A 27203-nucleotide genomic window follows, 5' to 3' on the forward strand; every position below is an offset into this window, starting at 1 on the left:
AATTAATTTAGTCTTGCAATACATTTTAAAATATAAGAAAACAAGTTAAAAGACTATACTGCATATACCCGTAAAGGCCAATAATATAGCCAATAAAGGCCAAAGTAGAAAACTGCCACTTTGCAAGGAAGGAAGATACCAGCCAGCAGATGGGAGTCTCCCTCCGAAACACTTCACCACTACCATGGAAATTCTCAATTACAGCAATTCACAATGAGATAGTTCCAGAAAGAAACTGAGGGAGTCCCAGCTGGGGGAAGAATGAGAAGTTTTGGAGATATGCATGACAAATCAGCATTTCTCTGAAGCTTTGTTACTTTGCTGTCTCCCCTTTATCTGAATCTGTTTTTTTCATGCTTTACTTACAATGTATTTGATATGAGAGGGGATAGAGGGGAGAGGATTGTGACAAAGGTCTGGAGGTTATGTCTGACCAGATACTGCCACCTCAAGTGGTCACAAACCTAAGTAGCTATTCATCATTATATCCACTGACTTGTCCACCTGTATGCTGGGAGGCAATGTTTTGTACACAAACTGATCTGGATGAGTATCAGATACAGCTGTCAAAAATAGAAGACCTATAAATATGAGTGAAAGATTGAAGAGAAAAAAAAATAGTAGTTAAGCAAAGCACCTATAACCACATTTGCTTACAGTCTAAACAGACAGAACAGTAATGTCTGAAATGAGATAGCTTGCCTGGAAGTGGTTCTGATTATTACAAATCAAGGCAACATTTATATTTAGAGATAAATGCATTGGTTATGCAACTGGAAAAAGTTGATATGACTGTTTACAGCAAAAGGCATCGGCCTCCACAGCACTCCTCACCTTAGCATCTTCTGGTGGAATAAGAATTGCTATCAGCTTATCTAACATAAGCTCTTAGGATGATTTTTCTAGTTACCTTTACACCCAGTAATTACTGCTGATATTTAACAGAAGTTTATGTGCTCTTTCTCCTAACATATACATAGCTCTAAGCCGGCTCTGTTCTTGACTTGCTTTTTTACTTTTTTACATTAGCAATACCCTTCCCATCTAGTCAGTTTTACATCACTCACACAGATATTTCAGTCTCAGGTTACCAAAACTGTTTGTTGCATATGCCAAAAGCAGTGGATATACCACAGAAATCTGCACTGGAACAGAAGGATTTTTTACACTTAATGCCTTTCCAAAAATGCAGCATAGCCTTTTCAGTGTATATCACTGGTGTACAGAAAGGTACTGCTTTCCTGACTGCACAAAGAGTGAGAGATTCACCTCCTGCAACACACACACAAGTAAAATATAAACTTATCTTATGATATTTTAAAGGTCTTTTAAAAGTCACTGGAGTTTTAAAAACTTGAAGAATAAAAGAATTGGACTTACCTACCAGGAGAGAAAATCTGCAGCCTTAATAGTTACATCCAGAAACTCTAATTTTGATAAACTTTCTGATACTACATAGCAGAGACTGTGTGACTAAGGTCTACAGACCTCTTCATTGTACTGACCCATCACAATGATTATAATCACCCCCTTGAATCTCACATTACAACAGCAGCTCTTCTAGGTACCTCAGCAATATCATCTTACACTTAAAACTGGCCCATAAATTTGGAGGAAGGCTGTGAATTATCCAGAACAGTTAACGTGTTAAAGGGTCCACAATGGAACATCTGCTCCCATTTCAGATCATCACACCAGGCTGGGATCACAAATGTTTAAGAGACCTCAAGAGATTTACCACATGTACTTAATCCTACCTAAGTAACTGTTAGCTGGAACAGGAACTAGATTCTTATCCTGGCGGCTCTCATCACCAACTTCGTAAGGCCCATCATCAAAGATACCCAGATCATAAAATGTCTGATTCTTTTGCTCTGCACGAACCACCCCTGAAAAATGAAATGATAAAATAAAAGCAAACGAATGATAAGTGAAAAAAAGAACAAATAAATGTTCCCAACTTGTATTAATTATGATGAATGACAGTGACAGATGTTAACAATGGGACAAATACAGAATAGTGCACTGGGTTAATGTTTTTTCTCTGTTCTGTGTGCCAGAAGCTCATGCTGCTCTACAGAGAAGCCATACAATGATGGAAAACATGGGATACTAAGAAAATACTCAAAAAAAATTGAACCAGTTTGGTCATAAACCACCTTCATTCTGTATTTCTTAGCCTCACAAAGCTTCTCTTAAAAAGGAGGTAAGTATACAGGAATTTTGAAAAAAAATTACACTTCATCATGACAAACACCAGCAATATATTTAGAAACAATATTTAAGAAGTAAAAAAGCTATTGTTCAATAAAAGGTGTGCTTCCCTTTTATCAATTGGCATAATTAAGGTTTTGGCAAGCACAAACATGTTTTTCCATTACACAGAGAGTACTCTTAGGACTGTCCTAGCACTTCTCTGCAATTAAAGTAAAATGGTGTCTGCACGCAGTATGCTGTTTCAGGTTGGTCAGATTTTGTTGACAGATATGTGGAAGATTAAGTTTTCACTAAAGTACACCTTGTGCCAGAGCTTAACACACTGATTTTGCACGGTTCATACACCAGCACAGGTGTACGAGGTGGAAAAATGCTGTGCTTGGAGGGTCAGATGTTCTCAAGAGGAAAGTATTTACAGCTGTTGGTGTAATGAAGTGTGATGGGAAAAATCACTTCAAGAGACTGAACTGGCCATTTAGATGCGTCCGAATATACACTGAAAAAGAATATCTAGGGTTTTTTCCACTTATGTTTTGGAATATCTCCCAGATGACACGGAGTACTTGGCTCTTAGATTATCCATGAAATTTTACACGGACATGCATGGATTTAGATATGAATATATGTAGTATTGCCGTTATCTTCCTGCAATCCTTCAGTATTTATTTTGTAAAGTACTGGTTTCCACAAACTTCACAGAGAATAAAGGGGAGAAGTTCAGCAGCTATCTAACATTTGCTCAAATGCAGAAAAAAGGCTGGTCAAGTAACTCATACAAATTTAGTAGTTTGTTCCTGTATGGAAATGTTCAAGTAAGCCTTCAATCCCACCGTAATATTAAGACTAATAAGGGGAAAATTTGCTGTACATATGTGCAAAGTTCCATTACCTATTCATACATACACACAAAGATATTTAAACAAATTTCAGTAAACATTGATACAGAAGCATAGCATTTTGTAAAAAACAGGGTAAAATAAATGTTGATACAGAACCATAGCATTTTGTAAAAACGGTAAAATCATTACATCTCTATTACCTCCTCTCCCCTTAAAAAAAAAAAACAAAAACTAAAACTATGAATGCAACCTTTGAGAGCAACCTCAGAGGAAATGGGAAGGGTAGGCAGGAAGGAAGCCAAGTCATACCTTTCCAGTTGTAAGTGCCTGGGGCACCAAAGACAATATAATGGTAGTCTCTAGTAAATGTAGCAGCAACACCTTGCTGACAGGAACCAAACTTCTCATGGCCTCTTAAACGACCATCACAAAAACTCCATACTCCATTATCCATATCATCCTTAATAGTGAGGTCCTGGCTCAGCACATAGCACCTTCCAATGATATCCCGGGTTTCCTGCACTGTGTTCACATACTGCCTTTTCTCATAGCGATGTGCACACGTCTGCAAGGCAGAAGAAACAAATTGTGATGTTTCTATTTGTTGTACATGAGTGTCACCACAGAAGGCAGGGCTCATCTAGCAGTCCCCCCTGCTACCAGAGCTGCAAGGTACCTTGCACTCCCCTAAGGGCAGAGTCCAAGGTTTCCTACAGGCAACATAGGGCATAGGTTGGAAACCTACAGATACAAGTCACAGCAGCCCACTTCATGGTCAAGGAAGGCCACAGGGTTAAATCCCTAAAGCCCTTCCTGACACCAAATCCCTCTCTTTCAAGAAGTGAGGAGAAAACCACCCTCTCTCTCAAAGAAAGAAGTGGCTGTTTCTCAACAGCTCTCAGAGCTAAAGGACTGACACACCCATGCAGGACACAAGAAGCTGGTTCAACTACCATCTACACAAGACCATTCAGAACTTGCCCCTTACAGAAAAGTTCCACTAAGCAGAGGCTGAAAGCTTTTCCAGTGGAGGGGAGGGAAGTTGCTCTTACTTCTTCTGTTGGCTATTCCACTTACAGGGTAACTGTCACTGGGGCAGAGCTGAAGCACTAAACACATCCTGTTCCTTATCCTTTCAGACTATCCCCTGGGAAAAGAATTCTAATCAAATATTTAACACAAAGGATAATTAGCCACTGGCTAAGCAGTGTAACCACCAAACCATTGTAAAAAAATATGAACAATCAAATGCCTTTGCCTGCAGTGTTTCTGGAAGAATAGCATGTTGCAGGCTGTTGTGAAGAGCACAAGCAAGTCAGGTTTCTCAGCTGACAGACCTTTCCTATGGTTTCTATCAAAGCCTAAATGTTACACAAACATCCAGCTGCTCCACACTGGAGCACTGCAGTACTGTCCTGCTGTAGTGACCTCCTGCTCAGACCTCATCTAATCAGTGCATTCCCCACTTATCACTTAAAAAGAAAAGACAGGATAGCATTAGTCGATGACCGATTATTCAGTGAACAAGACTCTTTCCATGTGCTCCTCCCCACTTTGGATTCTGAGACAGACCAAAGCCAGTTATTTCTGCCTCTAAATGCCTAAATAACCAGATTCACATCCTGAAGTCGCCAGCCCCCAGGTTTGGAAGCAGTGACATTAACCTCCAATTAGATGAGGAAGCTTCACTGCACACCTATCTTTTAATATATCTGGTATCCTGCAGCACTACAAGAGGTTTATATAACTCAGAATTTTTCTTTTTAAACTCTTTTTCTCTTAACTCCCAAAAACTTTTTCTCTCTGCTTAATATAAAATAAAGAGTATCTATGTATTGTATGAAATAAAGAATAGCAAGTAGTCTTACTGCAGTGCAATGACCACATTAATTCACAGGAGCTACTCAATGGAAGTCCCTGATAAAAGCCAAAATGAGGTTGATCATCTTGGAAAACAGGGTGGTGATAACTGCTACTTTTACAGCCTTATACACTATTCTTCCCTATTTCTGCAGCCAGTAATAGTTAAAAGAAAAGATGTGTATATGACAAAAAAAAAAAAGTGTACTCCTTGAAAATAAACTGCCCATCCTAGATTGTTACAGAGATTATAAAGAGAGGCTAACTCTAATAGAAAAATACTTTAAAGCTCTTACAACCTTTAATGCCTTATTTTGCTAAGGAGACATTTAAGTCCTTACCTACAAATCAAAGGAGTAAAGCTGGGCAAGTTACCTTTCAGCAAACTGCACAGAATCACAGACCATTCAGAACATGTACTACAGACCCCTTATGTTTTTGTAGGCTAGCCCTTTAGCACTTACCACCACATTTCCTCCTGGCCCCTGACTTTGGACAGTTACACCCATCCATTGGTCTTCTTTACTCTCCGTCTTCGGGTCAGCTGCAGAGTATCATAAAACAGCTTCAAATATTAACAGTTAACAAGTTTTAATTTATATTAATATTTACTAGTTTTCTTTTTTATCTATTTTTTTTGTCTGTTTGTTTGTTTGTTTTTGGTTTGGGGTTTTTCTGTTTTGGTTTGTTTTGGGGTTTGTTTTGGGATTTTTGTTTATTTGCTTTGGTTTTTTGTTTTGTTTTTTTTTTTTTTTTTCTTGAAGCCCATGTCAGGGGAGACTCTTCATACAGAACACCAGATAGTCTGCAGATGGCAGTGTCTGTCCATTTTATCACTAACAGCATCCATTTTATTAAACTTCTAGCCTATTACTTCATGTTACATCCACTTACAAAACAGTAAGAATCTACCAAGATTTAAGCATCTCACAGTAACTTAGCAATTAAGCTACAACCTACTCTGATGCAAAAATTAGTTACACATTAATTCCCTAGAAGCAACAGTCTGATACCCTGTCTCAGAAAAGGACATCAAACAAGAAGAATCAGACAACTGTTTCAAAACAAAAGCTCTGAAGAACTTACTCTCCTCATCAAATTTGACACGTATGCAATTTTTATTTGGAGATGCAATGTCACAGCTGTACAGCCCTCCTGTTCTGTTGGCTTGCTGAGCTGGAAAGGCCTTTTCCCGAGGAGCTCCAACCAGCAATCTGCAGGGAAAGCAAAATAATTCAAAGGAATATGTAGAAGGAATATTAGAAAAGAGAAAGGCAACAGAATTAAGAAGTGTTTTCACCAAGTTGCTAGAGGCTGGACATGTTAATATTTGAAGATGGACAAAAAGCTACACCACAGCACTGCTCTTTTAAAAAGAGAAAAGGGGAGAGGGGAAGGAGGGAAGCTATATAACAGTAATGCAGATTGCAATTGTTGGACCTGCAAGCCAGTACCTGTATTATTATTATAGTTATTACTGTTGCAATATTCACTGACAGTGGTTGATAAAAAGTAGGTGTCTGGCAGTTTCAGGAAAATCATCTTTTTATCAGGGCATCAAGTGGAGAGTGTTTTTTGCCTTCCTAGAAATCATTGATAAGGGTGGGAAAAGTCACTAAATGACCAGAAACTCCCACAACAGTAAATACAATTATTCTCAGGCTGTCTTCTAGTTTTACACCAGTCCTTTGCCACTGTTTGCCTGAATTTAAAGGCACCTTAGTATCTCTGACCAAAGCAAGATCCCTCCTAGACCAAGGAAGTGTTCACTGAATTGTTCCAGGCTCTGTGCAAACATTAACTCCCCCTCTCAACTCCTTTGGCAGATAACCATTTTCAGCTCCAAAATGAAGTTTCTCTTCAAGGTTCATCAAATACAAAAACTTGAATTCTCTTAGGTACTTCACTGCAAGTCCTTACAACACAGGCCAACAGAAGCACATACTGAGTGCTCACGGAAGATTAGATCAGTATAATACTATGGTAAATCCTGAAATGTATTTTTAAGTAGCAACCAAAGATCCATTTAAAAGTAGCACAATTCCTTTGTACTTGTTTACTGTTTTTCTGCCCTGAAGACCAGAGCAGAGAAGACTAAACCTATGCCCCTGGGTTCTGCAAGGTTACTAAAGGTGATGATTATAAATATTACAAGCATTATTAATGCTATGAGGAATCGAAGTAAGAAAGTCACATGCATCTCATCTTTGGCTGAATAAATCAAGCAAAACAAAAAATTCCTTGCAAACGCATTGTCTTTTCTGATCAACAGAGCTGCTGTTCAGCTTCCCTACCATTTAAAAGGTACATTTGAAAAATCAAAATTCTATTATAAAAGCCAAATTACTTACTCTAAAAATAAAAAGAGTGCACAGAACTACGGAAGTATGCCATGAACCATGGATCAGTGTGAATTTCAGCATGACTGCAGCAGTACAAATTAATCAGCTCATATACCGAGCTGTGCTACGTGCTCAACAGTCCTTCCAGAGAGAGGACACATTCCAGTCATTACACTGTGGCTACTTACTCAGCTGTGATTTAATAAAAGAATTTTAATCAAGTTTGAGCTCATTATGTCAAAACCAGGTTAGTTTTTTCTGCAGTTATGCATGTTCCATTTTAGCTTTCTCACTGGCAAGCAGACAGGTCAGAGGTAAGGACAGCTATTGCTATCTACTTATATTGGCAGATGAAACATGAACATTTAAAACCTAGGAACTTTTCCTCTCCAAACGAAGAGTAACACTAACAAATTCTTAATTTCTCTTCACCCATGCTCACAGTATGATTTATTTTATTCACTGGGACTTCTCCCTGAAGGTCTGTGGACATGGTCTATGTAATTACTTTCGATTAGGTTTGAATGCCCAAAAACATGTTCCAGAATCCATATTCAGATAACAAAATGATGCCCCAATATCAAGAATGCAGAGTGGGAGATGAAAACCCAAGGCACTCCAACACACAAACAATTTTACTGATTTTTTTACCCCACGGCAGGCTTGCCTGGTTACTCTACAGAAAACACAAGCTCAGCCATACAGTATATTGAACATAAACATCTCTGAGCATCAGTTCCTGTCAGAGACTTAGCTTTTTATTAGTTATGATGACTTCGTATATAATGTTTACCATGAGTCCAGCATCAGACAAAAGAAGACAATTGCTATTCCTTATAAATTACAGAAACAGATGCTTCTAACTACTTGAATCCTGATTTTCCCCATACATCTTGCTTCAATACATACTATAACTTAACTGGGTTTTCCCTGGGCCAATCAGACTGCACAGATGTTAATCTACAGAAAGATAACATAATAAACTATTAATATAATTTAATTTAAAATAAGCATCTATCAAGTGATAGTGTCAGAGGGAAAAAAATCTGAATTATCTCATACCCTGGCTTAGAACTAAAATGTATTTTAGCTCTAGTTGTAATTAAAACATGTATCTTCCAATTCAAGCTGAAATTCTGATTTTTAACCATATGAATCAGTCCAGTTGCTCTATCGATTAGAATTATTTAATTATTGACATCTCCTAATTACTTCTTGAAGATACATGATGATAACTCAAGTCCCACTGCCAGTTATGAACATCTGCTGACTTACAGAACAGATTTACTCCCTTACAGCCCCAGATTCATAGTCAAATGTAAGATAATCCCCTAAGCTTAGAGCTCCAGGACTGGTGTATAATGCTGTTTTAACTACCTGACCTTACTGAGACACACTTTTGGCTCAGGTGGGCAGTGCCAGCCCTGCACAGACACCAGTGACCCCGGCTGTACCTGTGTGCGAGGTGCAGCTGCAACACAGCAGGGAGAGACCAGCACAGCACCACATCCCTCCATGGATCCCTCTGGCACAGCTACACCCACCCTACCTCACTGCACTGTTACATTACAGCCCAACACAACAGTTGAGGGAAGAAAAGCACCGTTTCAACACTTATGCCAAGCACTAATCAAGTCTCAGAAAAGGTAACAAGACATCTTACTGACTTCATCTACATCTGGAGCAGACCTTTGGATAAGTGTGGGTAGAAAACATGCTTCATAAACCCACATATTTCCAAGAAGCAGAAGAAGGTGAGAACTCACTGCCCACATTCAGGTAGGCACCAGGCCTCAGTTTACCAGCTGCTGACCAGTGGTGCAAAAATGTAACTACAAGTCCCATTCCAGATGCACAAACAGTCTGTGAACTGTAGGTCTGGCTGCATTTAGAAGAGCCAGTCGGATTGTGGAATAGCATTATTTATTGAATGCAACATACAACATTCCTCTGGACTAAGGGTGAGAATGTATTAACTGCAGAGTAGCTACATACAGCACTAACAGTGCCATTACAATCACAGGCTTAATATCCCAGGTCCACACTCAGCACAGCTGAGGACGCAAGGCTTACCAAGCAGTGTCCCTTCTGGGAATGGCAAGGAGGAGAAACCCATCCATTTGTCCCTGCAATTACACTGAAATTCTCATCCCCTGTTGGATGCAGAAGTGGGGTACTTTTATACCTTATTTACTATTACTGTGCTAAGTGCTGTGGGTAGGACTGCAGTCAAATCTTCTGTTCTTCGTGGGCACATATAGTTGCAGAATATATCTTTGCAGGAACTCTACTTGGTTAGTACAAAACATTTCTGGGTATCAGGCAGAAGAACGAGACCACGTGGCCTGTGTCTCACTTGACATTCCCACCCCCAATGTCACAGCAACACAAACCCCAACAAACTCCATCTGATTTCCACACTTGCGCCTAGAGGCACCATGGCATAGAGAGCTTTGCATTTTCTTCTCTACTTTATGCTTCCAACAACCAGTATTCAGCAGGAACACTTAGGTGAACACCAAGAAGAAAGGGTGTAACTTCATTTAATCTTTAATCAGATGTGGCCCAAAAGAGTTGTTAAAACCCAAAGTAAAATGCACAAGCTTTCCATTTCAATATATACTACAGAATAATAAGCAGTAGAATACAGATTCTAAAACCCTCCCTGTTTTAATTGGTAATTCTTGAAATGTTTAGTAGGTAGCTCTGGCTCTCTCTCAGATAATGAAAACAACAGTGAGAACTGGGAGTGGTTTCTGTTCACAGCTGTATGAACTCCTTCCAGTATTGCTCATGAAACTATCTTGGTCACTTCCAAATGGAAAGTCAAAGTTAAAATGAGAAAACTGTATCAAAAGAAATCCAGAAATCCTCCAAGCTCCTGGAAGCATTCCCTCACTCCACAGTGAAATTCTCTTCTTCACTTACAGCCTGGAACTGTGCAAAAGTAACGTATGATTTTCACAACATAGTTCAGAAAAAAAAAAAAATATCAGCAATTCATTACAGTTCTATTTTGGAATAAACACTCAAAAGAAATCAAGTGACAGGAGGGAGAAGATCTTCAGTGTTTTTCAGAGTAAATCCCATTCAAAGTAAGAGGCTTCCATTGAATAAATTACATTTTGATTTAAATAAATACAAAAAAATACCACAGTCTGCACTGAACTCAGATACTCTGCTATCTCCCTAAGTTTTCCTCATTCCTTAAATTCTTTCCTTTTCCATGGTATTCTTCTACCCAAACAAGGCACCACATCTTTGCCAGCCTTTTTCTAAAAAGTAAAAGAAACACATATGTAGTGCCTGCTCTGAGCGTTAATAGACTGGAGTAGAAATAATGAAAGTGTTTCCTGGGGAGGAAACCATTAACTATTTCTACCTATAGGCAAAATAAAATAGTCACTTGTGTAAGTAATTTCCAATTTTGCAGGATCCATTGGGCAGAAGTGTCAAATTTAATATTGCTGTTCTCAGGTAACAACTGCAGACTTTGCACTTCATTATGTTTTCAGAAGGACTCCACAAGGGGGGCAAATCTGGAAACTGACAAAGTTAAATCCCATGAAAAGTCTCATCCTTGACTGGACAGTTAGACTCATAAATCCTTTCTCCCAGTGCTCTCTTGGGAAGGCGTTTCACTAGATTAAGCAAAATGAAAAAAAAAAAAAATAGAGTAACTAGCTCTAACTCAGTTTAAATTTTACTACAAAATCACCAGCCACAAGTTATCTATCAAATGTTCAAAACCTCCAGGCAGAGACCCCTGATCACAATGTGGGCACCTACAGCCCTCCACCTAAGCTGTATTTTCAGTCCTCTGCATTGATTTGGTCTCAACTGTTTTTAAAATTAACAAACACAGAAGATGGATGCACTTAACCACCACAATATTTCAACATAACTGAAGTTGGTCAGTGGGACAGACACTGTGTGTGAATACTGATGGCATCACCCCTGCTTGGATTTGGCATTCCACAACGAAAACCAGTCACAGGACAAGAGCACCTCAGACTAATTAGCACAGATATTGTCCCTGCACTCACTCGGGCTGCTAATGGGAACTGGAGCTGAACCACTGCCTCCTCCAAAAAAAAAAAAAACCCTCCCCAGCAAAATACAACCAGTAACTGTGTCAGCAGGGAATTTGTTTGTGATGCTTTTGACAGAGACACCCATCACGGTCAGTATGTTATTAACAGCTATTTTAAGTGACTGAATATTCTCCTGATCTGCTACTCCATAGCTACATTTTGGAACTAACAGTGCAAAGCTGTGGCCAAGTGCATCGTTAATCTCTGTTGCCTGGAGGCTTGGCACTTGAAGGACTGCAAGGTTCATTTTATTTCTTCAGCCTTTTTTAGGAAGCAAATTATGATAGAGGCTGGAAAAAGCAGCACAAGGACTAGGACAAGCTACTACAAAGCAAAACTGGAACTACAAAGATACCTGTTGTTCTGGAAAGGCCACTTATTATTGACTTTCTGAAAGTCACATGGAAAAATAAACACTTTCCCATCACAGTTCAGAGCCCAGCCTGTCTGGATTTGAAAAGATTTTGCAGATCTCATTTCCAATGGTACAAAGCATTTTTCTTAGAATAAATGGTACAGTCTACTTCCAAATTTGTGCTTCAAAATTCAGTTTTCCGTTTCAGACAACTCTCTGGCATTACCTCATAGCAGATACTTCATAGTTTTCATACTGTCAAATAGCAAATGCAACCTGTATGCTACTTACAGGTTTAATTTCTCCCTTACAATCTGTACATTTTTCAGATTTAAAAGGAAGAACACCCATGCCAGGAACAGAACTGACTATGAACTGATATTGTAAAATACGTATTAGACAGTTTTATAGTTAACTTATGATAAACTTCTGGAAGAAATAATGTTAAAGGGATTTTCTCTCAGGTTTTTTAACATGGCAGTGCCTGGCATTGCATGAAAGCCTCTTACAAGAACATGCAGTTTAACTCAAGAAGTGACAAGTGCACCATTTCAAGAATCTAACTCGGGAGCCGAAGTCCTGGCACTTCTAGCTCAGCCCCTGCCCAAAGTCACCTTGTCTGCACTGGAAGGACTGAACCACGGGAGTCCCACCGCAGCCAGCCAGGCACAGCCCAGCTACTGCAGATGCACTAAGCTGCAGGTCCCGCAGCAGCAGGACAAGCAAGGACAGCTGCAGCAAAGCGGCCGGGTGAGCCAGCAGTGCCCAGCTACCCGTAAGCACAGAGAGCCAGGTGTCCATCCCCGCTGTCTGCCACCGCAGTCCCGCAGCGGGCCGCCCCTCCCCGGCCGTGCCGCGTCCAGCGCCGCCCCCGCCTGCGGCACTGCCGGCCCTGCAGGAGCTGCTGCCGCGCCAGCTCCGCTGCAACCACTGTCTTATGGGCATGGCTCACTCCGCAGGCTTCAGCGAACGAGTGCATAACAGAAATCAGCAATTACTGTCTCCTGCGCTCGGGCTGGCCACTCATCCCATAGGAAACTCCAGAATTCATTTAAACTTCTTCACATTTGCTGGACTTGTCTTTGTATCCCCACTACACATGGCATCTCTATATGAAGTCCATGAATAATTAAAGAAGTATCACATCATATATTAGGTACATGTTTAAGGAAACCAACATGAAAGCAATACAGATATCGAAACAGTTGCTCACTTACAAGTATTTGGGTTGAAATGTCATTCCTCTACTTCCTTCACAGAATGAAGTACATCAGTTTCATTTATCACCATAATTAAACTATTGCAAGGCATGAAAGAAGTACAGCAAGAGGGATGAGCATTTTACTGTAGAATCAATGGGCAGTGTAACACACTACAGCAACCAGTACAGCCGTGCAGAATCTGAAGAGCAACTCCCCCCATGCTAACCCAAGCCATAGTTCTTTCACTCCTACATCCAGTTTATGAAATCCCCCCTGCTCCTCCTTTTCCAGACTTACAACCATCTCCCTACGAATTGCAGGGGGAATACCAAGACAGGTAGAAACCTCCTGCACTAGATACACATAAATTCTGGCCGATTCATGGTCTGAACAGAAGTTCATCGCATTTAGTTAAAACATGTCAAGCAGCACCCTGGGGGAAGGAAGCTCACCCACACCAGACCAAATAAGCCCGTGGACTCCCACTACACTGGGAGCAGGATGAACAACTCTCATATGCAGAAAAAGTGTGGATTTTCCTGATACATAATCCTTAGTAAGAGCTTCAGAGAACAAGTACATGAACAGCCATCATACACACACTTCCAACAGCCCAAAGGCACTTGTATGCTAAAGCACAGTTCAAATTATTCCTTCAGTCTTAAAGTCACCATAGCCCTGGGCTAAATGCCTATAATTGGATCCACAGTTTGAGTAAGACTTTTCTCCAAGCCATGAACTTAATGACAAAAGCAGATGTGTCACTGGGTACATGACGCATTATGTCCCCACGCCTTCAAATTAACTGGAAACACAGGCACTCAAATCACTTGGAAGAACATCACTCCTATAAGGTATTTTCCCAGGAGAAACAGGTCATATAAATGCCTGCACAGCTGGGATGCTCAAAGAGCCTTTTTTTACGTTCCATGCAAATACTCAAACACTGAATAAACACATCAACAGAATTAAATTATACATTCACAAGAAACTGTTTTTCATACACATTTGTGGAGGAAGAAACCATTATATCTTACTATGAATAGGAATGTACAAACTGAGAATTTCAACCAGCTTCAAAAACTTAAGAACAAGATTTTCTACAAAATAACTGATATTTGAGATAATGCCAAGAAACCCACTGCATTCTCTTACTCTGTATGCTGCTAGTCCTCCATATGCACACATACCTAATTTTACATGCATCCCCTCATACATTTTTTTCTTTTGCCACTCCCCACATTTTCACTTGAGTAGAATCTATAATTAATTAGCTTTTTTCAGGTATTTTTAACACCCTATGTTCCTGTACATTCCAAGTTGTGCAAACTATTGCAGCTATTTCTAGGACTGGATCTGACAACAAAACAATTTTTCCATTATATCCAGGAACACAGCTTGCCTGGGAAGAGAAGAAACTTACGTCTTCAGCAAAATTCTAGGACCACACTACATAATTATCAAACATTTTTCTAGCAGAAAAATTAATTGAGTGGATAAAAAGATTAGAGAGACTTGCAAAATTACACCATATTTGTAGTAGCAGCTAGAGAAGTTGGCTGTATAAGAAAAAAATATACCAAATTTATTTATATTTAGCATCTTTGGCCAAGAAAATGTGATTTTCACTTGATGGTTTTTTCACACTACACAAACATGGATAATTAAAATGTTTTTTCACACACGCTGCTAAACATCACTAACATCTCAGAGCCAGCAGACTGAGCCACTATGTAGCTTCAGCTGCACTGATAACAAAAGTGCAAGGCTAACCAATCTTTATAATTCCCTTAGAGTACTGTGAAAAGAGCAGTAAGAAAAGGACAAAAAATTCAACCTCACATGATGACGGTGTCTTTGCTATCTGCAACAGCTGGTTGCCACTTTTGACCACTTCCAGGATAGCAAGACCTCAGACCTTTGACCCATGCATGTGCTGCTGATCAAACAACCCCCGGCAATACAGGAGTGACTTGTTCTCAGCATATTTGCAATTCTTTTTTTTTCAAAGATGTATTTTACAGACCTACTTTTGAGGAAGGTGACAATGACAGATTAAACACGCATAGACTAAGCACATACAGCTCTATTTCCAAAAAAAAATGTCATCTTCACTAAAAAGGAAGTAACATTCAGTCTAAGAAAATTCTGCCATTCCTATGGACACTAGCTATCAGCAAACTCAACAATGCTGATCATTTCTATCTGCTGTTCTCTGTTTCTTAGATGATCTCCAAACTCCTTGAAAATAGAAAACAAATGCAAGGAATACAGCTGAGAAGTACTCTAGAAACTCCCTAGCTGGCAGTGAAATCCTGTGCAGGATCTGTCCATGTCACTCTGGATGGACTAGAGTACATTTTAATGCTACAGATGGCATCTTGACAGGGCCCATCCCATACACCTCTTCTCATTTTCCCCTTGATTCAGCAGACCTTCTCCCTTCTTAACTCCGTTTAATCATCCTCACACATATTAGCTCAACTCCTTGAAGGAAATCTACATTAGGAAATTACATAATTTTAGATGTAGGTCTGTAAGAGGAAACAAGAAAAACAGCCACTGCTCCAGCAGATCCAAAAATGATTAATGTAGAAAAATCACAATGCAGAAAGTGGCACATTTTGCCTTTCACTGTTATTTTGATACAAAAATCTGTCTCGGGTACTTGACAGCAGAATACATGCAGTCTGTCCTTTAAGCTAAACCAACATAACTGCACTTATCCAAAGTCTCTTTTCCAAAGTAACTGCTATGGAATTCTCAAAACAATCTTAGAAAATGTGACACTCACAATACCTTGCCAAGGGAAGTGCATTTTAACAAGAATACAATACATTTTATGCTAGTGCTGCAAAAAGACCTTTATTAACCTATAGTATAGTTCATTTATTTTTAACATACAGAATTATTCCCTTAAAAATGGAAGCAAAACCTTTTTTCCGCATTCATGTTTATTTTTCTAAGCTGCATTCTTCTCCCATTACTTTCAAAGCAGTAACTTGCTTGTGTATATTGCAATCAAAAATATTCAGTGCTAATAAAGGAATTATTCAATGTTTTCCAGTATATTCTGCATAGTTCTTTCATCAAATATTCCTTGCTGCTACCTACCCTTGCTAAATAGCACTATAAGGTGTTCATTTTCCAGCTAATGTTTCACTGTACAGACCACCATCTGCTCATTTAATAATATGGATTTTTACTTAATTGCTCTTAAACTGACATTTGCCCAATAGCATAATCTGAGTCTTGTCAGTTCCACAGAAAATGTCCTCAAAATGCGGCATTTTTACAGTTATGGCCAGAATGATGCATCTAGACCCAGGGTGATACTGAAACATTTGAACAACTGTTGTCTTAAATGCAGTTCTTTCAAAATTAATGAGGTATGTCCAATAAGAATTTATCAGAATGCATTCCTTACAAAACTTACAGTTGTTCTGGCACACGCGGGTGGAATTTAACAGAGAAAAAAGAATGGCCCATGCTGACTACTGAATAATTTACTGCTGTAACATGCCAGGCAACCCAATATGCTAATTTCATTTATTTGATGAAGAAATCAAACAGCAACAAATTAGATCAGTAATCATTTTTCTGTGCTTGTTAGGCCTTACAAACAAAACATTCATGAGAAGCCAACCTACATGTCTGGGTTCTGCCACCAGTAACCAAGAACAGAAGTCAAAATCAGTACTGAGTAAAAAGCCAGCCTTCTGCAGTTTGCTCTTCCTGTAACAACTACACACCCCTTATGCAACATAAATTCATCTCACTTCTTTCACCCATGATATTAGCATAATGGATCTTCTTTGAAAATCTGTCCCTTACCACTAAAAGAAACCTCTTCAATTACTCCACCCTCCTCCTTCTAACTTCATTGGATCCTGACCTTTGCCACAGGGACATCTATCTTGAACACAAACTCCTCTACTATCACTAAGAAAGCAAATAAGCATTCTAAGCAGGTTGTACAAGAATAGTTTGCATAGACAAAATCAGAGAAACACTCAACTGAAGAAAATACTAGGTGCAGTGACACAGTAAGATCACAGCCTAAAAAAAAAAAAGGAAATTTATTACAAATCCTTTGTTTTTGAATTGACAGAAGCACTTACTAAAAGACCATCACTATTACAGCTTTTAAACCTGAAGGTGTAAACATGCATTGTTATTAATTCAGTTCACCCAAAGTCTGAATTACACTATACCTCCTCTGCAAGCAGAAATTGCCATCTTCCACTGCACAACAGCATAATCCAGCTCTTTGTTGTTGAGGCAAAGCATCTCTGAGCGCAAGCCCTCAGAGAACACAAAAGTACTGGCTAAACACCACTGAGGATGCAGTGCAGCAGTACAGCAATGTCAGCAGTCCTGCTGACCTAAGGCAACTTTGTTATATATTGATATAATAGCTCACAGTGGAGACCTGCAGTATCAGCAAAACCTGTGACAAGTAAAAATTTCAATAAGACACTGCAATTTTCAGGATTTTATGACTGGTAATGGTCAGTGCAGTCTTGTCACAAAGTGCCTATCTACAGCTTTCAATACAGCTTTTCAGCTGAGGGGAGAATCCTGAATGTTGGTAACTGCAACATCTCCCTTTTTTTGCCTTAGGCAATAACAAGAAGCCTACCTGAATTCAGCTCCATACTTCTACTGAAAATAATATAAATTACTTGCAAGTAAATCTTCGTGGCTCCCTTGCAAGTCAGGATATTTTGTGATTCTATCAATCTAAACCACAAATAAAAACTGGCTAACGGGTGCTAGGTTTACATTTGGACTGACCTTAAGGATCTCTTCCAACCCAAGTGATTCCAAGATTCTATGACTCTATGAAAACAATATACAAATTTAGATATTCCTGATGCTTGTGTTTTAATTCAAGATGCTTAAATCATTGTGAATTACAACCAAACTGGAATGGACTTGCTGGACATCTTACATGGAGAATGCATACATACTGACCATATCCCTATATATTCTATAAAATTACATATATGTGACTACATGCACTACATATATAGTGAGTAGCTAGTAACTGTATTTTTATTATAATAGTAACATATTTATAACGTATAGTAGCTAATATATGCATAATCAGTGCAGTTTCCATCTAGAGATGCTGGATACACTCATTTTCATCACAGGACCACTTACATTTTAATCATGTTTCTCCTATAACAATGCCATCCCCCAGTCTCAGACCTCTGCAAACCTTCTTGCAGTCTGCAAATGAAATGCACTGCTGTTGTGCCACCACTCCCCTGCAGAACCAGAACTCCCTTTCTTCATATCGACAGATTAAAACCAGAACAAACTTACACAGGGCAATAAGCCCAGCTCCTTTAGAGCTCCATCAGCCTTTTCTGCTGCCTGATTCACCGTGCTTGACAACAAACCAGAATCATACACACAAATCCAGAGAGGCTGCCTTAGTATCTCCAACATTAGTGTTCCTCAACGCACATAAAGCTGGCATTCAGCTGTCTTTCACACTCACATACCGTTACCAGTCCACTTTCAGTCACCATAAACTAAAGCTTCTCTCCTCTCCATCTTACAAACTTTCCAACTCTTCTAACCTGAAGACACCAAAAAAGAAAAAAGCAAAATCTTGTTACTAGTCCATAGCTTTCTACTCAGAACCATTTACAACTAATGTCAAAGCAATTGAACAGTCATCTCTCCATGTTGAAAGGTACATAACTCCTCATTAGCAAACATGACATTTGTAGCTAATACTAACAAATTAATTTGCCATTCAAAGCTAATATGCAACCCACAGTATTCTGTGACTAAGAAAAAAAGATGATCAAAAGCAAATACCATGTTTAATCAAAGGCTATTTCACCTGTACCTTTATTTGTCACACTTCCTAGATGTTCTCCACCCTCATCTTTACAGAAGATTGTTGTAATGATTAACACTGAATAATCCTGTGTGAGGAAGAGGGAAACTTTTCACTTAACAAATGCTTAAGTGAGGAAAGACAAAAATTACACATAACTTTCTTTGTTTCACCAAGCCTTGCTCCAAGCCCTTAGCCCTTGAATAGAATCAATGTATTTCACCTTCTCTCATTTTCTTGTTTTACCAAGAAGGACTGATCTTGCACATGTCTATGACAATCTGATTTTGTAAAACTGGGGGGGTAGAAAGGTGCTCAAGCTGACAGGTTTCTTTGAAATGAAGGTCCCTGCCAGATGAGATTTCAAGTATCACTTTTAATTACATCTCAGTAAGAATTGGAGTTTCTGTGGCTTTTGGCAACTGCTTAACAGTGTTGACACTCTAAATGTAACAGTTTTGAAACTAGCATCCATTTAAGAATAAAAACTCCTACCTGACTAGCTACTACTAGCTAGCTAGCTAGCTGTAAATCCACTTTTGCAGCATCTGGGAATTCAGAGGTATTGCACCCTGAGTCACAGGTAACAGGAAGCATGCAGCCATTAGACATGTTTGTTTCTCAGCAGTAGACCTCAGTTCCTGTAAATTACTACCTTCCCCAAGTATCTGGACAGCACATACCATCTGTTCCATCTATGAAGAGTCAATCAATTTAAAAATTGAATGAGGTTTCCATGGAAAACACCACATAAATCCTTTGGTATTAGCTCAACCTAGCTTATATTTATCTGATATAAAAATGCAGCATAACATGGAAGGCTTCTCTTCAAGGCTCCCCACCAAACCTCCTTTTTCAGAAGACAAAACTCACACAAAGTGAGCTAAACACAGCTCAGTCCCTAAGAAAGACAGTTTCAGTTCAGCACATTTCATGTCTTGTTCTCTTAAAGCCACATACTACTGCTCTTATAGACAGAAAAAATGATGCCCAAAATGACTATAACACGCCTGTTTGACAAAAGGTTTCATTCCAAGCATACTACCTAGCAGCTACCGAGGGTAGCATTCCAATTCTTTATGCTAAAACTCATGGATTTGGAAAATGGCCAAGACACCTCATACTCAGAAGTGCATGCCACCATAAAACCCAGTTTGTCTAGTCTGGTTTTGTCTTCAATAGAGACCCTAGCTTCTCATGAAAGCCTGGATTCAGAAAGCCATGTCAAGGCAGATAGCATCTGGCTCTGCTCTTTCCCCACACTGGATTGCCCGAGGAAGCACTTACTAGACATACAATGCAGAACTTTCATGCCAATAATCGCTGAGGCATTTCAGCCAAATAGTACATACCAGCTTGAATACTGTGACTGTCCTTGTGCCTCTGCCGTTTCTTTCTTCTCAGTAATTGGCTGCCTGCATATTCCTACACACTCATTCTGCCAGTACTGACAATACAACAGGAGACTAACAAGCTTCAGGCACTGCTTTCCTGGTAGTACTAAAGTGAGACCTATGCAAGCATAATCCTGTCAAGAATTAAGATCAAGTCCTCTGGAATGGAGTTTACAGATTTGCATTTCATTCCTCAGGACACTACAGGTCATTTTATCTGCTAGACTGAAGACGAAACACGGGTGTATGTGACATACTCCTCCACACTGTAATTTTTATGAAATTACACAAGAATACAAGTGTGAGCAAAATGAGCCCACAGGATTTTTCAGTTTACCACCTAACTTTACAAAGAATATTATTTCTTTCCAGCTTCCTTCTCTCGTTAACTCTATATGGATTATAGGCATATCTTGCCTTGAATTGAAACTAAATCTGAGTAAGGGGCATTTACTTAACAACAATATTTCATACACTCTATCCAGCACTACTGGATAGGGTGGGGTCCAGCACTGCTCCACTATGGACACAAAGCGGCAAGGATGCCCAAGATGTACACAGGAGCTTTATTTTGCCTCCGTAATTTCCCAAAAGAAGTTTCAAGCATATGCCACTAGCACCGACTTATTTTTCCTGACTTCTTTGTATCACCTCCCATCTGCATTCCTGGGCAGGATCCGCGTTGAACAGCAGACCCGGGTGACCGAGGCCGGGCATGCACAGGCAGAACAAGCCCGAGAGGCCGGGCAGGCTCGGCGGAGCAGATCGCCGCGGTCCCGGGGTGCAGCCTGCGGCGCGGCCCGCGCCCGGGAGCGCTGCGGCGGGAAGGGCTCCCAGCGGCGGCTGGCGCTCGCTTCCCCTTTCTATGCCGGCTCTGCACCGCTCCCGGAGCGCGGAGCGGCCCCTCGCCCCGCCGCCAGCGCTGCCCCCGCCCCGCAGCGCCCCGCGGCAGGTGCTGCCCCATCCCTCCGAGGGCCCCCCGCCGCCCGGCCCCGCTCCCGCCGCCGGCCGCACACCCCGCGGGGGCTGCCGACCCCGGGCCGCCGCCAGGGGAAGTTTCCCGGCGCTGGAAGGTGGGAGGGTCCCCGCAGGCGGCCCGGGAAGCGGCCGGGCGGGGCGCGCTGCACTTACAGCCGCTTCTCCTGAGGCTGCAGCTGCCGGTGCATGGCCAGGGAGAAGCCGAAGAGGCTGCCCGTCTCCCCGCTCCAGCTGATCGCGTTGTCCGTATCCAGGTTGAAGGCGCCGGCCAGCCCCGGCAGAAGGGGCAGGTAGAGGAGCAGCAGGGCCGCCATCTGCTCGTGCCCGGCTCGGGAACCTGCCGCCAGCGCCGCCGCTCCCCGCGCTGAGCGCGCCCGTTGTGCCCTGCCGGGCCCGCCCCGCCCCGCCCCGCCCTCCGCGGTGCCCGGCCCCCGGCACGGCACAAAATGTCCCCGGGGCCGGGGGCCGGAGCCCGGGCCCCTGCCCCTGCCCCGGGAGGGGCACCGAGGGTGTCGCCCCGCCCGTGAGTCGCCCACCGCTTCCTGGGGACTCACCGCCTGCCGCGCCCCGCGGTGACACGAAATGAAGCCGTGCTGGGGCGGGTCACGGCCGCAGGTGAGGGCCGGGCAGGGAGCTCCCACGGCGGGGGCCGGGAACCATTTGAGACATCAAACCGTGCCTGGGGCTGATACCGGGCTGGCCGCTGCTCGGCGGCAGCAGGTCGGTCCGGGTACAGCATAACGCATTGCTCAAGTGTGCAAGTTCTGTATCAACTATGGACAAATGATTCCGCTCTTCAGTCTGTATTCCCCAAACAAGACATGCAAGAGAAGAAGAAAAAAAAAGTATCTCTGTTTTCCAGGCTTTTCACAGAGCACATGAAAACAGAGACTGAAGACTACCTGAATCTCCTCCTCCAGCATTTCCTATCTCTAAACACATCTGAATATTTCTTACTCCTACCTTTTAATTGTTCAAAAACAATATGTTGGTTTGGATCCCAGGTCATTTTCTCTTATGCTTTCACCCATAACTCCAAAAGGTTATTTGCAAGCATATATCAACCTTATCAACTTTACCCACTCCGGAGAGAGAGGGTTTGATTTTTGAACACAATCTTGGTTTAGTGCTCTGGTTATGGGAAGCAGATACTAATGTTTAAAACCTCACAAATTCCAAGCAGCATGACAATACTCAGTTGTTCTTTTTTACTGATAGCCAGCGTATGAAGAGAGAAGCTAAGGTTCCAGAGAAACTGAGAAAAAAGCAATTTAGACACAGCACTCAAATATGTTCACACTCCAAATAACTCCTTCTGGAACAATACTCTGCTCCCACAAAGTTAATCCAAGCTACTTTTTCCAGAGTAATTATTCTAGGATAGCTCCATGTATAGACAAGTCTTTGGCTCGAGTCCAAAACACTCTTGATCAAAAGAGAGAAAGAAAACACGTTAGAAATGTGTATCTAATCTGTAAGCAAAGCATTTTGTTAAAGTAGGCTCTCAGATATTTATTCCTAATAGAGTCCTTCCCTGCTTGTTCCTCCATGCCCAACTCATTTAAAGTCCTTGCTCCTCCATGCCCAACTCATTCAAAGTCTTAATCCAGTGTTCAATCACTGCCACAGCAGAAAACTGTACTGGCATAAATACTGCCATAGTTTCACTGAAGGACCTGTAAGAGAGAAGGGTCCCAGACTAATTAAAAGCCAGTTTACTACAATTCACATATTCTGCAGTAATTAGTTGATTTAATTTAAACAAGTAATTTAAAACAGTGTTGACATCTGTACCAAAGTCTCAGCAGTTTGCCTTTTGGGACAATCAAAACTTGCATATTTCTAATACTCTTACAGTAACTATAGTTACTTTTTAAGTAATGCTTGTACTTAATAACCTGCAAGAAGTCACAGAAATACTTTCATCGGGAGCTTCCTGAATGATACTGGCACATTAGGTTTATCTGACTTCTCCCCCTCCCTTTAACCAGCACTGCCTGAGCATGTTGTACCTGTTTGTTGATATCCACAGAGATTGCTGAGGGGAGACATAATTTTCTCATCTCCAGATGCAGTAACAAGCAGTCCAAGACGCAGTAACAAGCAGTCCAAGACCCAGTAACATTAATATTTGTCTCAAGGGACCACAGCAAAAACAAAAATAGAGTGTATACAGGATGGAGCAAAACTGCACACGAACATCTTAGAATTACTTTGGACAGTCTCTCATCATTTTGTACTATTTTCATTTGCTCTAGATGAGGAGAGGGAAAAAAAAGTTTTACAAATATGTCAGTTTCCTTCCTTTGCTCTTCCTCCAAAACAAACATGCTGTGAGTTATCTGTAGCTAACACATACTTCAGGAATTCCTCTTTTGTACAGTCCTGGTATAAAGGGGAATATAAAATTAGGTATGATGACCAATTAAACATGAACACTCTCATGCATAATAACACAGTGATTCTAAGAAATGCAATGGCCAGATCAAAGCAGTTTCTCTTTTTCTGTAACATATGCTCTGCTATTGCTGAGTTTTCAAGCTGTCTGCTTATTAATGGTGTGTTGATACTCAGCTGAAGGGCTACAAGATGTTTGCATGTTGTGTCTACATATTGAGCAAGCCTCAATGTAGACACACATGACTGCCAGCAATACTTTCCTCCTCTATACAACCATGTAGCTAATTACAAAGAAAAAAAAATCTGGAAAATAAAAGAGGTAGAATGCAGAAGCTAGAGCTTGGCAAGACATTTTTAGATTTCCCTAGAAGGAAGGCAAGGCACAATGTTTACAATTCTGAAATTCTATCTTTCATATCAACAATATATTACACAAAGATATATACAATTTGTGGATGTTCAGCTGTGCAGCTTTAACACAGCACATCAAATGGTCCTGAAAAGACAAAACATGTAAACATCCCCATCCCATTTCCTTTTAAAAAATTGCCGATTTCTTAATTTATGTAATTTCAGATGAAAAAAAATGATACCACCAAAAAGGTTTTGTTTGGTTCACTGTACAAGTTCCAAAGATACAGCATTGTTTCAATTCAGAAATATAAACTAGGTTTAAGCATTACTAGCCTGAATGGTTGGATGGTTTCTCCCGAACACAATATGCACACTGTTGCTAGAACTGCATGTTCTAGAAAAATCATTTACTTTTATTGAACAGATGCATGTTAACAGCTACAATAAACACCTGAATTTTTATGCAGCTAGGTTATAAGACTATCTTTGCCAGTATATCCTTACAGCTGTTCTTGGTTCCCTAACAGTCATTAGGAATAGCACATAGCAGCACAGGAGATAAAGAGGCTTAGAGTGGTAAGTGAAATAAACTGCTCATCACCATGTAAGCAAACTATTTTGCTTTTAACGGTCTAAACCCAGAGCATTAAAATAGTTATATTTACACACTTGGTATTCTGACTTATACAGACATAACACTCATTGTATTTATGTCATTTATAACCAGATGAAGAACATCTCGGTCTCTCTCTCTTTACTGTCTTTTCAGAAAGGTTACCAAAATACAGCTTTTTTAGTAGTTGCTCTATTTAAACTACAGTTCCAAATAGAGATGTTACTATGTTCCTATAACTTCGTTCTTTTTTATGTCTAAAACAACAAGATGACATTCTGCCATTCTTACTTGCTCCTAATGCCAAAATATTTTACCTTAGTAGACATAGTGTTACACAAATAAAACTATGAGTCAAAAGAAATGTTTCAGTCCAGACCTGGAATTTTGGTGAACACTGAGACCAGTGTGTACAGCACACACTGTGCACTGCACTGTTCTTTCAGTCTTTTACATCTAGAGAATGTTTTTCCACCCAAGCTGTCAGGTACATTCCTTAAGTAGTTTCAGAATGACGAGAAGTGTTTGGAGAGTAAACATCTATGTAAACATACATGGAGGCACTTTATGAGTGCAGCTGGGCAAAGATCAGAGAAACACTGGTTTGGACTCCTATGGAAGGAATTAAACATATGCCTTCAAAATTACTTATAACTAAGGCATAAAATTGCAGTGATTTTGAATGTATGCCTGTGTTTTAATTCACTAGTAACATATACCAGTATGTAAGATTTGTCCCACCATAAGGTAAGATGAAGCTGAAACATCATTATACAAGCATAGGCAGCTTTGCAGCCCCATTCTGTGGCTCTCTCAGAGACATTTATATGCCCAAAGCTACATTACCACAGCTGAAATTTGTGTCACTGGCTGCATCCCAGACCCATCTATATCATTCATGCTTCCTTGATCTGCAATATGTCCTGCACATGAAACCTTGCCTCTCTTGTAGACCTTTTCACTAGTGTAGAGACATAACCAGATACCAGATGCAAACTTTTGGGCAGTTCTAGCCAACTCTCCCTCAACATGCATCTTCAACTAATTTGCACCAAAGCAGCCAACAATGGCTTACAAGCAACCAGAGGAGATCTCAAAGATAAACAAGGTATTTCTTGGGTAGGTGTTGGCAGGGAGGGAAGAGAGGAGGTTTACAAGCAAGTTATTTACAGGATCTCCCTGGAGATTCTCCCCAGGAATTTTGAAGGCAAGACAGACCTTCACACATTTTAAGCCCGTCAAGACCCAGAAAGGATTATTGTTGAGGACACTTTCATTCTCCTAGCTCACAGAGACCTGACTAAAGAGTCTTTGGCCATCACCCAGAACACAATTCCACACAGCCTTGACAGCACTTACCTCCAATATCTGCACTGGATGCTAGACAGAACTTGACCCTGGACAGAATCTGCAAAGCACAAAATCAGCAACTCCATTCACTCAAGGACTCTGGTCTGTAGGTCACTATCTAGCTTATTGTAAGAGCACAGCTGAGACCCCCAGCACCTCGGGCAGCAAACTAGTGGAAACAGCTGCTTGGTCCTTTCCATACTTGTTACACCTGTCCTCCTGTCAGTCCTGGATAAGACCCAGCCATGAGGCCAGCTGGCTGTTTGGCTTCCATAGGGGAGGTAAAGCTCCGTTAGACTGCAGAGGCTTCCAGTGATTCACAAGAACCATGCAAAGAAATCCAATTTTTTTTTCTTAATTAATAGATTTAAATTTTTCTATTGACACTGTCATTAAAAATTCTACTATTTTGGTACTATAGCCACTTCGTTTGCGTGTGCCAACCAAACTGTGTCTGCCATTGATTCAAAAGTCCTGTGGTCCAGACATGTTTAAACATGGTTTTCAGAGCTGCAGACAAAGCCAGCAGGAGCTGCTTCTCTTTAAGGTCTAAAGCTAGAAGTCTCAGAAAGATTCTTCCTCTACTTCCTTTACTTTTTCTTTGCTAATAGAAAACATCTGTCTTCTTTTTTTTTTTCTTTTTTTTTAACAAAAATAAATTAACAAATGTATTCACTTTTCAGATTAACATTCCGATTTCTGAAAAACTAATTGCATCAGGCAGACTTGAGCATCACAGGAATCTTTTTCTAGTTCTTTTGGATCACCACCAGTTAAAACTATTTCTTTTCTGGAGAATACATAGTTTTAATTATTCATAGTCTTTTAAATTAATCCATAATGAGAAAATTCCATCTTTTGTTAAGTCTCACTTGTTAACACACTCACAATGATGAAAATGTTAATTATGCAAAGGCTGTTAAAAAAAAAAACAAATGTAAATTAAATCTGTAAAGGCCTAGACCACTCAGAATCTGAGCTACTGACTGAAGGAAAAGCAGGTTGTTCTCTCTCCCTGCCTTGCCTGGATATGAATAGCAGTTATATGGAGGCTGAGGACACAATGCAGTTCTCATAAGCTCCCTGCTGAGCAATGCAAACTTTAATTTCTTGAGCTTCATAACTTTTCTACAGAGACAAAAGATTCTTCTACCTCATGCTGATCTACCTCTATCATTTTATATGCAAAAAACTATCAGATACTTTAACTTTCTCATTTAGTCAAACAAATTAAGAAACTAAAATCAACAATCTGTTATCCAAGGAAGAATTTTCTTAAATACTACTTCTTTATCCAACCTTGAACCATTTATAGCCATCAAAGGAAAAAGACTAAGGATTGTCT

General features: G+C 40.4%; 1 protein-coding gene across 3 annotated transcripts in view; it reads right to left on the reverse strand.

Moving 5' to 3' along the window:
• ITGA6 (integrin subunit alpha 6) overlaps positions 1-21520 on the reverse strand; it is a 39930-nt gene extending 18410 nt beyond the window's left edge. For 2 of the 3 annotated variants that reach the window (XM_056496618.1, XM_056496619.1), the window contains exons 1-5: positions 21295-21520; positions 6003-6130; positions 5381-5460; positions 3366-3621; positions 1758-1889 (exon numbers count right to left, since the gene is read on the reverse strand). In XM_056496618.1, coding sequence (XP_056352593.1) covers positions 1758-1889; positions 3366-3621; positions 5381-5460; positions 6003-6130; positions 21295-21455 — 757 coding nt within the window. In that variant the 5' untranslated portion in view covers positions 21456-21520. Of the gene's footprint in view, positions 1-464; positions 582-1757; positions 1890-3365; positions 3622-5380; positions 5461-6002; positions 6131-21294 lie in introns of all 3 variants that reach the window. The other variant, XM_056496620.1, reaches the window with a different exon arrangement.
• Between the last annotated feature and the right edge of the window lie 5683 nt (positions 21521-27203).

Source organism: Oenanthe melanoleuca, chromosome 7, assembly GCF_029582105.1.
Source record: "Oenanthe melanoleuca isolate GR-GAL-2019-014 chromosome 7, OMel1.0, whole genome shotgun sequence".
Classification (NCBI taxonomy): Eukaryota; Metazoa; Chordata; class Aves; order Passeriformes; family Muscicapidae; genus Oenanthe; species Oenanthe melanoleuca.